This window comes from Cuculus canorus, chromosome 1 (assembly GCF_017976375.1).
Source record: "Cuculus canorus isolate bCucCan1 chromosome 1, bCucCan1.pri, whole genome shotgun sequence".
Taxonomy (NCBI): domain Eukaryota; kingdom Metazoa; phylum Chordata; class Aves; order Cuculiformes; family Cuculidae; genus Cuculus; species Cuculus canorus.
Window position 1 is genome coordinate 76,481,445 of NC_071401.1, and position 17,759 is coordinate 76,499,203.

Genomic DNA, 17,759 nt, shown 5'->3' on the forward strand with positions numbered 1-17,759 from the left:
GTTTCCTGAAGTTATTGCTTCCTACCTTTTTGTGTCACTTGAAGAGGACTTCTAAAAATATGTATGTATTATATCTTAATTCTGTAAATTTGAAAGGACTTCCAGCAGCTTAATTGGCAGGAGGAGAGTAGAGAAATTATATACACCTTCTAGAAAGTTAAGTGTTTTTTATTTTAAACATTATATGCTAAAACTGTGTTGGCCTGACTCAGCATCACGCCTATATGTTTAATTTCAGATTACAAGCAAAAGTAAGGAATCCATATGGGAGTTCATAAAGAGTTTGCTGGATGCCTGGTCAGGATGGGTTGTAATGCTTCTCATAGGATTAATGGCAGGTAAGTGTGTGTCAGCATTATTCCTGAAATTATCTTACCCAAGTTTGCTGCAGTGCCATCTGTTTCTCTTCTTGCTCCATTGTCTCTCCCCTGATGCTACAGGCTAAAAAGACAGCTATGCATCCATGCAGTTATAAACCTTAATAAAAATATCCTCTTGCAAAGGCTCCTGTTGAGTGCTGACCTAGAAAATACATTGTTCACTGGTAGAAGGATTTTTCTGTTTGTTTTGGGAATACACATCTGAATGCTTTACATTCGATGGGCTACTTTGAATTTCTGAATCTTTGATTCACAGAAGTAAATTTTACAGGTAGGGTATTTTCTTCTTGTCTTCACTCACTTTAATTGTGCAAGTAGATACTATGATGTGAGAAAATTGTTGGTTGTGAACACTAGGAGAGAAGCTTTGTAAATTGCTATATCCACTGAATTATCTTCTTTATATATGCAGGAACAGAAAATAGTCTTTGACTCAGTTTCAGATCTGCTTCCAGGTCAAACAGGCATTAAACATTTAACAGTCTGCTCAAACTCAGATGGCAAATAAATTAATTTCTTGACCTGCTCTTATGTTCTGCTAAGTTCAGCACATCTTCCAAATTGGAAAGCTGCACTTCTCTTACCAAGTTGAAAAAGTTGTCATTTTTTATGCTTTTTCAGTGATGTCAAAGTGGTCTTGTATAATGCATGTAAAGTTTCACAGTTTCCAGTTGGTGTGAATTTCCTGATTACCAACTGTCAAGTTAATAGGCTTATTACAGTCACTCAGGAGGCTCAGAAGTACTGAGACAAAATGTTGCTGGTGTGATGTTGTTGGCAAATTATGTTATTTTGTAGAGGTACACTTTTTTCCACAAAACCTTTGATTGGAGGTGACATGGGAAGAGAGTCTGATAGACTGTGTTCTCCCAGGGCTGTTGAACTCTGTCTGAAGGCAAGGGTTGACCTCATCTGGGATGGAGAATTCTGTTTGCAAATAAAATTAGAGTAAGGCCTACAGGGTTCTAGTGACCTCCCACAGCTGGTCAGTAATCCCCTCACTCATACAGAGAATGTGGTATACTCTCACACACTCCCATTGTAGTAAAAACATCCCAGAAGATTTGTTTCAACTTCGGTTTGCAGTGAAACCTCATGCTGAAACCCTCAAGGCTGTTGAAAGCCAGAGCTGCTGCCTCTGTTAAGTTCTAATGCTGGTACACCCAGCTTGGGAACAGAAGTTGAGGGTAAGCTACAGTCGAGATGTGATGCGTTTTGCAACCTTTTCAATGACAAGGATGCAGAGCAACACGTTTTACCTCAAAGAGTTAAATCAAATTAGTTTGTCTTTAAACAGAGACAAGGACTTGTGAATCAATTTAAGAACAAAAATTACCTGCCTGCTCATGATCTGGGCTGAGCCCCGTAGGCTTTTTCTGCCTGCCTTTGAAACGACACGTATGCTCTGTGCCTCCAGTATTTCTGGGACGAGGCAAAGATGAAGAGATCACCATCTCAGTCTTTCAGGTTTCCTGAAAATATATTAATGATTACCAGTAAACATATAGTTGACTTCTACTTTTCATTGTATGTAAGAGGGGTTTGGAAAACACTAAATGCTTTTTCTGTCAGTTGGTGTTTAATTAATGTTTTCCAGAAGCTACGGGCATAGGTTTTGAACGCAGGTCTGCCTTTGGGTGTTCTGGCTGCTCCCAGCCCCCTTGTTCTGCTGGTGTTGCGTTAGTGAAGACACGTCTGTTCTGAGGGTGCTGGTGTTTGGACAGGTTATTACTGCTGATCATCAAATGACCTAGAAAAAAAAGGAGGATTGTTTCCCCTGGGGTCTAACCATATCATTTGCCCGTATCTGTGTCCAGTGGCCACCGGGTGTCACTGTAGCTCTGTGTAATTACTAGGTGAAAGCTGAAATAAGGGTTTCTTTGGTACTGAGAAGGTTCGAAGGATGATTTTATTCTGCATGTTTGGATTGCTAATGAAGAGCCCAATTCTGTTAAGCTCATGAATCAGAATCTGGCATCTACATTGCACTGAAATCATCCTTCTAAAAGATTGATGTGTTGGGACCGGTAAGCTTATAGGAAAACAGATGTATCCTCTTCCTCCCCTACCCCTGAAATCATAGACCTGTGTTTAGCATGCATATAGAGACCTCACGTGAAGTCCTGCTTATCTCAGTCAAATGGTGCACCATCCTGGGACAGGCTGTGGAATCAGGTCCTACACCAGTTATGCCTTCTCTACTAGGAAATCAGCCAATAGGAAAATTATAATCCGTAAAATAAAAGCTTAAGAAAGAGAGAGCATTGAAGGTCAGGCAACATGCTGATATGACTGTTTCTTTGCAAACCCATTGTTGCCCCCAGTTCTTTGGTGTAGTCATGTTTACATTGCAGCTGCTTTCCTAAATGTTTTTTTGGTGTTTTTTGGTTGTTTGGTTTTTTTTTCTGTTGTTATAATTAGATATATTTTCCTTGCAAACTGGTATTTTTTTAATGCCACCTTTTCTTTTTCTGCATTTCTTTTCCTAGGCACGTTAGCCGGAGTGATAGATTTAGCTGTGGATTGGATGACAGATCTGAAAGAGGGAGTCTGCCTGTCTGCCTTCTGGTACAGCCACGAGCAGTGCTGCTGGACGTCTAGTGAAACTACATTCAATGACAGGGACAAATGTCCTCAGTGGCAGAAATGGTCTGAACTTCTTGTAGGCCAGTCTGAGGTATGGGAGACCTGATTAGATCAGAGTCACAGCAGGTCAGGGAATGCACTTTTTCATACTTGCTGATGTTCCCTCCAGAGAGTTCCTCTGAAAGAGAAAGTAATGAACTGACAGCGTTGCAAAAAAAAAAAAAAGGACATTACCACCAGCAATATCTGCTTAACTTGGGAGAGATTCTATTGTTTCAGTGTCATATATGATGGAAATTGGAAAACTGCAAGATCACTCTCTCCTTTTATCAGTATTAAACAAAAAGTATTTCATAACACTTAAAAAAGATAATCACCAGGGCACCTCAGCTGCAATCCTTTTTTTTTTTTTTTTTCTATTAAACACAATTTTATGGGACAAAAAAGATGACCCCTGAAAAACTTAAGAGGAAATTTTTGGGATTGCATGTGGTTTTCAGGTATTCAAATGCTGCAAGGAGTAGTGACAGCTGTGTAAGAACTGCTTGTTATGCCCTTGCAATGAGTTTCTCTATCAGACAGCACAATATTTAGCTAGCGGCAAAAGTTGGGGAAATAATGGGCTCCCTGGGAGACAGCCAAACTGAAAAATTTGCAGGAGGAGAGGACAGGAAGGGAAAAAGCTGATTTGGACTGAAATTAAACTTATCTTATAAGAACGTTTTTCCTTTTTTTTTTTTTATTTATGCAGTAATTTTAAATAGAAGGAATGTTGTTTCAGAGCAAAGCAGCTGAAGCTTTTGTTTTGAAGACATCAGAAGTCGTTTTAACAGTTGGTAGATGCTTTTATAAAAAATACAAAAAGGACAGTTTATTTTCAACCTAAGCTACTTGTATTGAATAATATTCATCCCTTCACAACTTGATTTTTTTGGCAGAATTATTTTCTTGAGTTCCTCCTGCCCCCCTATTTATACAGGTGACTTGAATATGACAAAAATTGAATATGACATGGAGGTGGGATGAATGTGGCTTTGAAGAGAACTGGGTTAAAAATGTAAAGGGACTTATAAAAAATATCTGGTAATGCAGTTTGGTCAATAATAGTGGAAGAAATGATATACTTGTACAGGAGAAATAATGTCCATCTAGGCAATTAAAAAGGGTAACTTGGAGAGAACGTCTTGCATCTTCCTCTGATATGGGGTGATCAGGTCCTGCAGAAAGTGTTTGAGGGCTCCTTCATCCCCTTTTTTTGTCATTCCCTTTACCTTCAATGCCACCTTAGGTTTGTCATTCATGTAGTACTAGATGAGAGCATCTGCGAATATGGATAGCCCAATTTTCCATAGTTCTAATTAACCACAGTGAAAGTAGTGGGGTGCTCACTATTCCTGAATATTCCCATCATCTGATAGCATGCAGAAATCTCTCTGCATAGTTTCTGGTCCACAATGCCGTGCTTCCCTTTGCTAGAGGTTTGCTAGGTTCATGCTGGTCTTTATCAACAGATGGTTTCAGTGGTTATATCTTTGGAACAGTGAAGAAATATTACCCTGGTATAAAGCTGCAGGACTGGGGATGATGTTGTAATTTAAGAGAACAAAAAAAATGTGGGAAGGGAAAAAAGAGGAGAATGTTACAATTGTTAAGGGATTTAGAAATCTTGTGCATATGTTTGACATGCTTTTACTCTGAAAGGCTGGGATGTATGAACAGAACATATTCTTGAAAAAATTTATTGCTTTCACCTGCTACTCAAAATCGGCAGTCATGGCTGTTGTGTGCTGGGGCCAATAAGAAAGGTATGAGATATATGGGCACTGTGAAACTCTACTCACTTTATATTCAAATTGGGCTTCTTACTCTCTAGTATACTGTCACGGTGGAAAAAAAAAAGCTTAATCTTGGCTTAGTTTTAGGCTCTTTCTCAAAACGAATGGGCCTCTAAGATCTGTGGGTTTTCTGCCTGCCATGGCCTGATGGATGCTGTAAAAATTAATAACAGACCTGTCTATTACTGTTACATTGAAATCCCAGGCAAAGCCCAAAGCAAATGTGAACACAAAAAGTAAAAATTCTGTTTTGCAGCAAAAGGCTTATGATATGGGCTAGCTTTGCATGGTTCCTGTAGCTCTAGAGGACTCCAGAGGGATCAAAATTTGACTGTGGTTCAGGATAATTTTGCCTGTTTTATGTTTTATTTTGCTTCACTTTATGTCTGACATTTGGGTGACAGCCCTATAAAATGCACAGTGTACTAAAGGACTAATTTGGAGCACATTTTAGACAAAAAGTACTTGGAATAGTTTCCCTAAAGCTACTTCAGTCAGACGTTTTCTTTTTTATGCATGACTGTGACTCTTTTCTCATTACAGCCAACTAAATTTGACATTTTGAGGTCTAAGATTCAGATCAGTTCTTCCTTGTGGTTTTGCCGATTTATGGCTGTGATAAACCCTGTACATATGTTCTTACTGAGAATTGTAACATTTCCTGTGGCATCTCCTGAAAAATGTTTTCATTCTAGTCCTCCTATAAAATAAGCCCAAAGCACAGCCTTGATATAAATTATTATGGAAAACATAATAGCACAGCAGACACATACCAGGCTATGTTTTCTTTCCTAATCAGTGTTTTGTAGGCCAATGATATCCTTCATCCTCTGGTCCTGAAATGTTTCCAAAGAGCAGGTGAATAGTTTTTTTTTAATGCGAGAGAGTTTCAAAACCTCAAATTCACTGGAAGAGTGAATGTGCTAAAGCACATCAGATGTCACCCACTTCAGCTAGTTCTCTAGCCAGTATCTGGTGACTCAGATCTTCCCTGTTCTGCAAATCTAACTTATTCTCAACCTCAGTTTCACTGAAGATGGGGACTCCATTTCTGGTGCCTTACACCTATCAAGGGTAGAGGATTGGACCCTGTGTCTTCCATGGCTTGTGACACTAGATCCAGCAGTGGACTGGATTCTCACCCAAACCTCCTGTCCTGAAGCTGAGACTTACATAACAAAACTTTATACAAACAACCCACTTCCCAGTTTCACAGCCTTATATCTGTCAGCCTTGAGGAGACAACATGCTGTAACATCCACAGGAGGGAGTCTGCAAACTGTAAGATCCCAAATAGAGTCAGAGTAGAGCTCTCAGCCTCTGGAGGAAACAACCATTGGTTAGGCATGGATAGCATCCTGAGACATGTGTTTTGTTTCCATATTCTGAGGTTTTGGCAGTCGTTTTCAGTTGTGCTCCATTGGTACCTAAGTTGGACTGACACCAGGTCTGAAATACTGCTAGGTCTTGCAAACTAAAATACAAAGTTTTCCTCAGTTCCCGTGCACAATTCATTACTATTGCTGCCAGGGTGAGTCCTATGAGTCACTAGTGAAAAAGTTCTTGGCAGAATCATCTCTGCTGATGAGCGGTTTTGGTCTGATTTTAGTGCACTCACTTAAGACTTGTACTAATTCAGGGCCCTAGTAATGGCATGTAATAAAAGAGAAATGAGCTATTTGCTGTACTGTGTTACCACTTCACTTCCCAAAGATTTTCTTATTATCAATCATTAGAAACTCTTGCAATTGAACCTGCAGAATGCCAGATATCTGGAAAATGTAACAATGAGAGTTGTCCCGATGGATAAGATTGAACTGGCTATATAGACCTTCTGGGGACCTGCCATGCTGTATGTGTGATTGCAGTAATGAGATGACATAGTTTTCATGTGACTGCTGAGATATAAAAGAAGAGGAAGTAAAAAGAAACAAAGCTAATTTGACTCAAGTGAATTTAGAAGAAAAACTGCAGCTTTTGCTGAACATTTTAAGGCCAAATTGCTGTAATGGCATTGGTCTTCTTTGGAGTTACTTCAGGTTCACGCCGACAGGAGAATTTTGCTCTAGGGCAACATATCCATAGTTTTCTCTAGAGGAAGAGTAAATATTGCCATATATGTTTGTAATTGGAAGCACTAGGAAAAGACATTCATGAGGAAATGAGACCATCTTCAGGTGTAGCAACAAAGATCTATGGTTACTACAGATGGATGTCAATCACTGTAAGTGTGGGATTCATGACTGCTTCGTCTTAGGGCATTGGGGGATGGCATCATATTGCTCTTCTGCCGTTATCAGCAAAGCCATCTGCTAACAGCAAGCACAAGAGAACCTTAACAGATTGCCCTGCATCCAAATATATGCGTAAGGACAAGGGCAGTGGCTCCCTTACTGTCTTTTCAGTTGGACAGAGACCTGGGAAATTAGGCTAGCAAGCATTTGCACTGGTTAAACCTTAATACATTGCAGACTTGCAAACACAGAGACTTCCCAGCTCTAGATTTTTTATGACCAGGAACTGGGCCTGGACAGCTCTCTGAAGACACGATATAACTGATTAATGCCTGTTTTCATACTTGATTTATCATAATGTTGATGTCCAGGCTGCTGTCCTGCAGAGGAAAGACGGAGGCCCCGGTATTCTTGAGCAGCTGGGATTGCACCCAGTAGGAAGAGTTCATATAGAGGTGAAGGATTCATACCAATTCATGCACTGAGGTTCATCTCATTTTTCCTTCTGTCGTATCATGTTTCTAGAGGAGATTGTGTGAAGGCTTAAGCTCCTTGTATCAATTGGATGCCTCTGACAAGATCCTCTTTTGTCTGTACGTGTGGGATTCTTGAAATTAATCTGAAAAATTACACTTGTAAAGAGGGAGGGGTATTCTAAAGCAGATTTTAACAACAGTTTTAACTTGATCATTGAACATAAGTAGAAAGTTTAAAGGTCACTACTGATTATGCTTTCATTATGGTACTGTATGGTCAACCATTGCAAATGTTCATTAGCATTTCCATTCTGTCAGTAAAGAAAAGATATTCTGTCTGAAGATAGGTTTTATTATTGACTGGAATCCTTCTAAAATATCAGGGTAAAAATGATTGAGATGTGTCTAAGAGGGATCTGCCAAGCTATTGCTTTTTTCAACTTATTTTCAACCCAATCATAAATTGCATCATATAGAAAGAAATTATTTATGGGTTTACTTTCTGTTTCTGAAGGGAACTGGCTTCTGATATACTCAGGGATGGCATTTGGAAATATCAGCATATGCATGGAGAGCTGGTCTTTGAATACCAGCCCTGAGAAAAAGATGTATCAGAGTGTCATCCAGTGTGGGATGAAACAGCAGATTACTTCATAAGGTGCTTTTTTATCACCAAGTACTTTTGCCCTTGTGACAAATTTGTTTGATGTTTTAGAACTTTTGTGTTTGGCTTAAGTTTTTAGTGCTTGAAAGATGGTCTGTTTTAGGTGTTTGGGTCCTTTGCAAACAGACTGTATGGACTGTGTTAGGTATATATTAGTATGTTGGAGTAGATGAAGCCATTTGTCCTTCCTGAAGAAAAGCAGCAGCCAGCAAGCAAATGAAAAGACAAGACTCCATACCATCATGATCCCTAGTAGAAGCGTGATATCTACCAACCTGCATTTGTCTAACAATATTTGTTACTGTTATTTTTCTAGGGTGCAAGTGCATATATTCTAAACTATTTTCTATACATTATGTGGGCTCTATGCTTTGCTTTCCTGGCAGTCTCCCTGGTCAGAGTGTTTGCTCCCTACGCCTGTGGTTCTGGAATCCCAGAGGTGAGTTTTTCTTTGTAGATGAATATTGAAAAAACAAATAAAACAAAGAAAAGATAATTCGTGACTTTTCCCCATTCCAGTACTGTACCATGAGAAAGCATAGGAACAAGAAGACTGTCTTTCCATCTATATCTGCCTTCATTTCTCTGTCTAACACACCTTTATGGTGCCCATCTAAATTTTTCATATAAGAAAATATTTAAATGCCACTGTGACAGGTTAATGTCTTCATTGCCAAAGCTTGAATTAAAAACCGGTGGCTCCCAGTCATTATTTTGTGGACTCCAACTTTTTATGGCTGAGGAACATACTAGAAGATTACATAGATTTTTCCTTGGATTAAATTACTTGGGTCTTTTACAAAACCAGTAATTTTCTAGGCTAGGTTTTAAAGAAAACCAAAGTAAAATAAAGAGGGAGAGCTACAAAGCTAAGATTTCCTAAGCTACTGAAGATGCAAGATGCCTATCGTTTGCAATGCCTGAAAATTGTCTGGCTATCCATCTTCCACAGGTGGTGTCCTTTTACAGCATGTCATGCTTGCATGACAGCATTATGACAGTCAAAATCTCTGCTTGTTCTCAATATTTTACATGTTGAGCCTCACTCCTTGTGTAAGCTGTTAAAATGAGGAATCTTGTAATTCAAACACTGTAGCTACTCAAATTTTTTTTTAAAATCAATGCAGTCTGTGGTTAAAACTGCTATAGAACCACTGGGATTATTCCTTAGGAATCTGGCAGACAGAATCAACAGCCCAAATTTTAGATATCTTGGCATACTTTTTTTCTTCACCTCTAGGAGAAGCATCAAATATTTCATAGCCAATCAGGCAAAAGAACCCACCACAAATAATTCCAAGTATCTAAATAATTTCCATGTTTCAAAGGAGTCACATGGGTGTGTTTGTTACATATTTGATATATGTGTAAATGAGTGGTAAATCTGTCATATGAGGTGACGCTCAGCTCCAGTCAATTTCCAGGGCTAGAGTCCAAACCCAAATCCCACCCTGCAGCCTGCATGTCATGCATACACACTGTGCTCTATTCTAGCTACTTACATGCAAAACTAAGAGGAAATGTGTAAGAATAAGATCTCTTGGGCTTTCTCATTTCATAACACTTGCATGCTTTCATAGCATGGTCATTCCAAATATTTAGAACTTTTTTTTTCTTGTTTTAACTGGGAAAAGTCTGTGGTTGTTTATTTGCTTTTTTATGCTTTGTTAAAGATGAGTCTAGTTTAACTCTGATCCTGTAAGCTGAGGATATATGTAAAAGTTTCATATTTCTATTGATCTCTGTAAGACTTCATACTAACACAGGGGACCACCCATAAGAACAGTAAAAGTATGGTCTGCTTAACCCCTGCTCAGCTATCACTCTAGGAAAGTTGCCTTACCTATGGTTTCATTCTATTACCATCTCTTTTCAAGTAGTATGCAATTTATTATTTTTTTCTTTGACTCTGCTGGGGTTTTAACTCCATTTGAAAGTTCAGAGTAGAAAAGGTTTCTTCAGCTCTTCAACATGTTCTTCCTGCTTTCCAGATAAAAACCATCTTGAGTGGGTTCATTATTAGGGGCTACCTGGGAAAGTGGACACTTTTAATCAAAACAGTCACCTTGGTTCTGGTGGTATCTTCAGGCCTCAGTCTTGGGAAAGAGGGTCCCTTAGTCCATGTGGCCTGTTGCTGTGGAAACTTCTTCAGCAGCCTCTTCTCCAAGTACAGCAAGAACGAAGGAAAGAGGAGAGAGGTGAGGTTCGCTCAAAACATCTCTAATTTCCCTGTCCAGACACTCAGTGTTTCAAAGGACTCATGCCTTATATGTAAATACTTGCTTTGAAGGTGCTCTCGGCTGCAGCAGCTGCAGGAGTTTCTGTTGCCTTTGGGGCTCCGATTGGAGGTGTGCTTTTTAGCCTGGAAGAGGTGAGTGAGACCTGGCAGTTCACTTGCTTCAAAAAAAGTATTTTCACTTGATGTCTTTTTCTAATATTCCTCTTTATTTTTCAAATATTTATATGTTTATTTTTCTTCTGAGACAAAAATAATGTTTGATTTCCAGTAATAAGAAATAACCAGGTATTTTAGCATAATTTGAATAAAAGAAGAGCACTAGCTTTCTCAAAACAAATAGAATTATTTAAACTGGAAATGTATCACTGTGCTGAGCTTTCTGCACCTTTCAGTTTTCTGCTGAATGGGCCAAGCTTCTGAGCACCTGTCTTATCATCTCTAGCCAGCTGCTTTGGATTTAGATTTATCGATATTTTCATGGACTGATGGTCTCTATCTGATGTCTGAACATGCCTTTTCTGGTATCTTTGTGAACACATTCTGGCTGTGGTAAGGACTGGTACTCCCAGCAAAGCCAGACATAAGAGTCAGAGATGAAGCGCACAGTGATGGCTTTCTCTGCACTGTGCTTCAGTGAGTAATTAAAGCAAACACCCTTTTTCATGCTCAGTGAAGTGTTTAAGTTCTCTGCTTCCTTTTAGGTTAGCTACTACTTTCCTCTAAAAACCCTCTGGAGATCATTTTTTGCTGCTCTCGTGGCTGCTTTCACACTGAGGTCCATCAATCCTTTTGGAAACAGCCGGCTAGTCCTGTTCTACGTGGAGTACCACACCCCCTGGTACATGGCTGAGCTCTTCCCCTTCATCCTGCTTGGTGTCTTTGGCGGCCTCTGGGGAACCCTCTTTATCCGATGCAACATCGCCTGGTGCAGGAGGCGAAAAACCACCAGACTTGGGAAATACCCAGTCCTGGAGGTTATAGTGATAACAGCTATCACCGCCATCATTGCCTACCCCAACCCCTACACCCGGCGAAGCACCAGTGAGCTGATCTCGGAGCTCTTCAATGACTGCGGTGCCCTGGAGTCCTCACAGCTCTGTGACTATATCAATGACCCAAACATGACCCGGCCAGTGGATGACATTCCTGACAGACCTGCAGGCCCCGGAGTCTACACTGCCATGTGGCAGCTCGCCTTGGCTTTGGTGTTTAAAATTGTCATCACAATATTCACTTTTGGCATGAAGGTAAATCAGGGACAGGTGCGGAAGCTGTGTCACCAGCACAGGCACAGATGCGTTACCATCGGCAGCTGTGGTCTGTCTGGCAGGACTTGTGTGCCGCCGACTTACACCAAGACACACGGGTGTAGTTGAGATGTCTGCTGGTTCACTTGTTCATCAGCATTTTGCTCTGCGGGCCCCTGTCACAGCAAAGGGATGAGCCCTGCTTTTCTACCTTCTAGCCACCTGCAGTTTTATTAAGTGAAAAAGAAATCTAGGTGTCAGTTTAAATTCTTTCCAATAAGCAAATTCCAGATGATTCCCACTGCAGCTGTCCTTCAGCCCTAACAGCGATATGGGCTATTTACATTTTTGTTTGTCTTGTTGGATTAATGTCCTAATGTGCCTCAAGGTACAATGCTCAGGGAAGTAACAGCTTTGAATTTACTGATTTTAACATTTGAAACATAACAAAAAAATAGAGAAGTAGTTGAAAAGTTCTATTTTTTAATCTTTATAAGCACTGTATCTTGGGAAGAAAAAAAGAAGGAGTGAGTGGGAAGACTGACAGATATATCATTTGATTATTCTGGACTTGCAAATTTTTCCTTCCATTTCTCCTTCTCCTTATAAATAGATGATGAAAACCCTGAGAATTATTTCCAAGCTTTCAATACATACAAAGCTGTTTATGGTCAGCTTTATATATCTGATTGCTAGATCCCATATAGAACACATCTGTCTATCTACAGCTCCCATTATCTGGGCATTTAGTTCTGGATCTGATAGCAGCAGATGATGGGAAGATTTTCTGAGTTATGCATTTTATATTATGCCACACTCAAAGCTAAAGCACATCGTCTTTATCTTAAAAACTGAGCTGAAACTGAGGATCCATCTTTCAGAAGGCCTGTTACCCCCAAAATAGTAGGAAGTTGTTAGAGTTTTGCTTTTCTTTCATGTTTTCTCCTTTCTTGCCATTCTGATGGCAAGAAGTACTGAGTGGCAGAAGGTCACTTAGGACCAACGACTAAATCCTGCTGATTTCCTGAGCAGGGAGAAAGAGTGGGAGTTTAAAAGCTCAGGTGTAATGTTTCTGAAGGAAGATTTGAAATGAGATGCCCTTCTCTGCAGAAAATGATTTGTGCTGGAGCTGGCAGCCATTTTTTCATTTGTTTAAAGACTTCCAACTTCACTCTTTTTTTTGCTATGTAGTTCTTTTATTATTCTCTGTGTGTACAATTTGTTAGCATCAATTGACAGTTTCAACTCTTCTGGAAAATAACAGACAAAATAGCTCTACCCATCAAATCTAGAAGACCCAATCTGACTGTATCGACAAAATTAATGCTGTGTAATGGGGAAGATAGCTCCTACTGTTACCAGCCCTGATGCCCTTGGCCCAGACTTTGTCTAGGAAGCTCAAAGTATGTTTTCAGAATCAAAAAGATGTAACAACCTTTCCTCTAAAACCAGCAAAAACTACATGCAAGCCCTTGTAACAAATCTGAGTTGTCTTCTCCAACAGGAGATTTGTCTCCAACTTAACAGGTACACTGGACATCTAAGGGGAAATACGCTTAGCCAAGGCAAAGTGCATTTTCATTTTCTTTTTTTTTATTTTTTCATTTCAGTACTGGTTTTTAATGTTTGTGACTTGTCTATATAGCAGACACAAGGTAATAATTCACAGAAGTTCACGGAAAATATATAGCAAACTGAGATGAAGAAATAACTGCTTCTGAGCAGTGAGCCTCCTTTCTCTAAATTTGTATTCTGTGTTTCACACTTAATTTAAAATCAGGTCTGATTTAGCCTGAAAGAGTAGCAATAAAACTGTAAAGTAATCCGTGTGACAGAGGTTGAAATCAAGATGTTATTTTCAGTTAAGCTTATTCTCAAGCTTATGACAAAACCATCAGCAGCTCCTGATTTCCTGCTGAGAAAGCAATACAGGCAAATCCAGGAGTGTCTTGACTTTAAAAAAAGACTGTTATTGAGAAACACCATTTATCTGTCCATGTCAGTATGATGCAGCAGGTAGGATTCAAAATTACTTAAAAAAAAAAACATTAAGATTTTATGAAGAAATTAATACACATGTAACCACAAAAACGCAGTCACTACAGAAGCCTACCTATCTCAGACCACAAAGAAAACATCACTGTAGGCTGCCAGAAGGCTATGGCTTTCTGAGCTATCATTTAATGAGGAAATTGGATTCTGTTACCACTAATAACAAATTGTTTGTTTAGCGAGTTTATTACTGGTCATTTTTGTCACAGTACTCATGTGTCCATATTTTATTCCAGATCCCTTCAGGTCTTTTCATTCCCAGCATGGCTGTTGGCGCCATCGCTGGCAGGATGGTTGGGATTGGAGTAGAGCAGCTGGCATATCACCACCATGACTGGATCATCTTCAGGAACTGGTGCAGACCTGGAGCAGATTGTGTCACTCCAGGACTTTATGCTATGGTGGGAGCGGCAGCATGCTTGGGTATAGTAACTGCTGTTCATTTGCTTCTTGTGTGGATAACGCCGATGGTTGGCCACCTACAAATTGTTTATCAGGGCTTTGTGTTTGTGCTAGGTGTTATGCTGGCATTTCTGGACATAATAGATGTGATGGGCTAAAGTATGGGCAGCTTCCTTAAATAGTCCCTCCAGTGATCTGCCAGTCAACAAAAGAGAAGTTTGCAGTCATCAATGCCTACTCCTTGTAACTGGGCAGAAGCACATCAAGGGAAAGAAAAAAAATAAAGTTAGGCTACAGGTTTCAAAGGAAAAGTGGGGTTTGCTTGTTTTTTTTCTTCTCTTTTGATGTAATGAAATCCACTCTAGCTGGATAAATGCTAATTCCTTATTTAGACTGTGCTCTTTGTCAGCACAGGGAACAAACTTCCCAGTTCACAGAGGTAAAAGTACTGGGTGCTATTCTGGATGTGTGTCACACTATGATCGACTGTGCTGACTTTTAGTTTTTCTTTTGACCATAGGGCAATATCTGATTACATTAAATCAATAGGATTTATTGGATGTAACAGAAATGATCTGTTAACTATTAAAGCAAGTTCATTCAATAATACCTCACATATCAAATTTCTAGTCATAGATGGAACAAGAATGTTACAAGCATACCATCTGAACACATTTTTACCTGATTTTATCTTTCCCCTTCTGTACTTGTATGTTCTACGTCTTCTTGTTGTTGTTAATACTGTCATTAGATGATGAAATTATAGTGGGGAGGCATAACACATGATTAATGTAATTGGGTAGATTTGAAATGAAAGACATACTCAGAGAAGAGATGGAAAAATTTCAGTTTTGGAGTCTCATGCTAGAGAAGTAGGATCATTTGAGTGATCAGTTATAGAGAAAGGAAGGGTGGGATTTTCTTGTCTAAATTTTACATCAGTAACGTGGACATCAATATCAGAGTTGGTTGTGCTGATACCTTACACAGTAAAAACAGAAAAATGAGAGAGGTCAGTCTTATCTGGCAATAGACCAGGCAAATGAACAGGTGAATTTGGCCTCAGAAGTTCTTGTTTTTCTCTAGAGATTATAAAGAGAGTCAGGATCCCCCCTTTCGATGTGAATGCCTACAGCAGTGTAGACATAGAAATAGCTAGGATGACAAAAACAGTGAAGCACTTCCTCTTGTCCACGAATGATCTGTAGACAATGTTCATAAAAGACATTATACACAAAAATTTTGCTTTGATATTCCAGTTTACCTTCTAGTCAGCAATCAATTCCTCTTTTGGAAGGTCCAGATCAAGGTGTAGTGATTTTAATAGTATCGTGAGACATACAGCAGAATGGTTACTGCTAGTTCATAAGCCCATGACCTCTTACTCTTGCTTAGAGTAAGAGATGTAGGGTAAGTATCAAATGATCCTTACTCTGGCATGCACGCAGCTTTTCAGAGTCAGAAGTTCAATGCATTCCTCAAATGAAAGTCATATCTGGATCATTGTGTTAAATAATCAGCAATTTAATTTTTCTGTATGCTGCTAGATTAAAAGCGTTTTTTAATGATCTGTTTCTGATTTCTCTCATCTGAAATGATGCTGTATTTCGAAGCCTAAAAATAGCAGATTTATTACATTTACCTTTTGAACAGAGCCAAAGAAATGTTACCTAATAATTCAATGATACATACACACTTGTCTGCAGTTACGTGATTATTTTTATCCTTTAATATAAACTGAATGAGTAAGGAGATTGCTTATGAAATTAATACAGAAACACTAGCTTGAGAAATATGCTATAACCCTGTCTGCAGCTGCATGCCTACATAGCCTTGAAACAAGTCATGTATAGTTCAAACTATATGTTATAGTGATACCAAAAGCTAGGGTTTAAGATGTAACGTAGCTCTTGCAGTGGCCGTAAACTATCCTTACATAGGATTTTGTGATCATGGCATGACCAAAGATAGTGCTTAGCTTTTTCTTCAGTATGAACATGACAGGTAGACCAATGTGAAGGCCAGTTCCCAATGTTCCTACCTGTCCCAGTCATAGTACATAGCTGATTCTTTGAGTCATTTTAGAGGACTATTGGCAGGATTCAGTTTTATTTTCTCGAGTATCCAGTACAGCTGATTTCTTTGGCATGTTTTCTGGTTTGATAGCTCAGTCTTTCATATTCCTTATTTGCTTTTCAATATTAGCTTCTTTGGATGGAGCAAGTTCACTCAATCTTTCTGATGAAGCTTGTAGTAAATGAAAAATCTCTTTCTTCATTAAAATAAGCCCAAAAATACATTATAAAGTTCTCAGCATGAATAATCTTATGCCTTTTTAAGTGTAAGATTAAAAAATATAAATGAGTTGCTTTGTATGTGTATCTAAAGTACCTTGAGAGAAACTTGACTGCTTTCCTTGTTGGCAGGTGGTGTTACCCGAATGACGGTCTCTCTGGTGGTCATTATGTTTGAGCTAACTGGAGGCTTGGAGTACATTGTACCTCTTATGGCTGCAGCTGTCACAAGCAAGTGGGTGGCAGATGCCTTTGGGAAAGAGGGGATCTATGAAGCTCACATTCATCTGAATGGCTACCCCTTTCTGGATGTGAAGGATGAATTCACCCACCGAACCCTAGCAACAGATGTCATGAGACCAAGGCGTGGTGAAGCTCCTCTCTCTGTTCTGACGCAGGACAGTATGACGGTGGAGGATGTCGAGACACTAATCAAGGAGACTGACTACAATGGTTTTCCAGTAGTGGTTTCAAAAGACTCAGAGAGACTTATTGGATTTGCACAGAGACGGGAGCTGATTCTTGCAATAAGTGAGTAGAGTGTCAGTGTACACATTTGATTTTGATAGGAATTTTGATAGGATATGTACCAGTGCTGTTCACCATAAAGAATGAGTAAATAAGAACCAAACCTAACTTTTCCCCCCAAGTCTGGCTTTTACTATTTGCTGGAAGCTTTTCTACTGTAGCATACTATCTGGTAGACTTCTGTGAACTTGACTTTCGTGGGCTTGTTTTGTCACCACACACAATACAATTCTGCTGGAGATAACAGAGATAAACACAACTCAAATGCCCAGAAGTTTCTTCAGAACAAGATGAAAAGCCACTGCAGTTCTGAGATTCCTGTAGTATCCGTGGGGGACTGGTAGCATCTGGGACAGTTGTGAATCTTTGTCATCCTGTGATGAAGTGAAAGTCCCTGTGCTTCTTTCTGTTGCACTATTACACTTTTTCTCACCTGCAAGCCTTTTGTGCTACAGGTGGAAGTCTTTTCAGTGGAGGATGTTTGGTAAAGACGGCTGAGTTTTGTCAAGCATCCGGTAGATAGCTGGCTGGTTGCCGGAGAGCCATATGCCGGTCATTACTGGTTTTGATCCATCAGGTCCTTCCCTGGTTGACCTGATGGCTAGGTGGGGATTGGAAAGATGGATATATTGGATGAAAGCAAGTGTTCCCACCTTCTCCATACCCAAGGCACAGAGACCTGTGGAGGTCTGTGAGTCTGGCAAACCAGCCCCACACTCTGTGCCCAGTTTTGACAGTCCTGTGGTGCTGAGTGTCAGCTGGGCAGGAAGGCTGCTGGCTGGGCATGGTTGCCTTATACTTTGTAGGGGAGTGGAATGTCTG

General features: G+C 39.7%; 1 protein-coding gene across 3 annotated transcripts in view; it reads left to right on the forward strand.

Moving 5' to 3' along the window:
* CLCN4 (chloride voltage-gated channel 4) overlaps nucleotides 1-17,759 on the forward strand; it is a 44,519-nt gene that overhangs the window by 16,839 nt on the left and 9,921 nt on the right. For all 3 annotated transcript variants that reach the window (XM_054082711.1, XM_009555948.2, XM_054082863.1), the window contains 8 exons: nucleotides 239-338; nucleotides 2,870-3,057; nucleotides 8,492-8,614; nucleotides 10,167-10,373; nucleotides 10,466-10,546; nucleotides 11,116-11,661; nucleotides 13,950-14,136; nucleotides 16,542-16,940. In XM_054082711.1, the coding sequence (XP_053938686.1) occupies nucleotides 239-338; nucleotides 2,870-3,057; nucleotides 8,492-8,614; nucleotides 10,167-10,373; nucleotides 10,466-10,546; nucleotides 11,116-11,661; nucleotides 13,950-14,136; nucleotides 16,542-16,940 (1,831 nt within the window). The remainder of the gene's footprint in view (nucleotides 1-238; nucleotides 339-2,869; nucleotides 3,058-8,491; nucleotides 8,615-10,166; nucleotides 10,374-10,465; nucleotides 10,547-11,115; nucleotides 11,662-13,949; nucleotides 14,137-16,541; nucleotides 16,941-17,759) is intronic.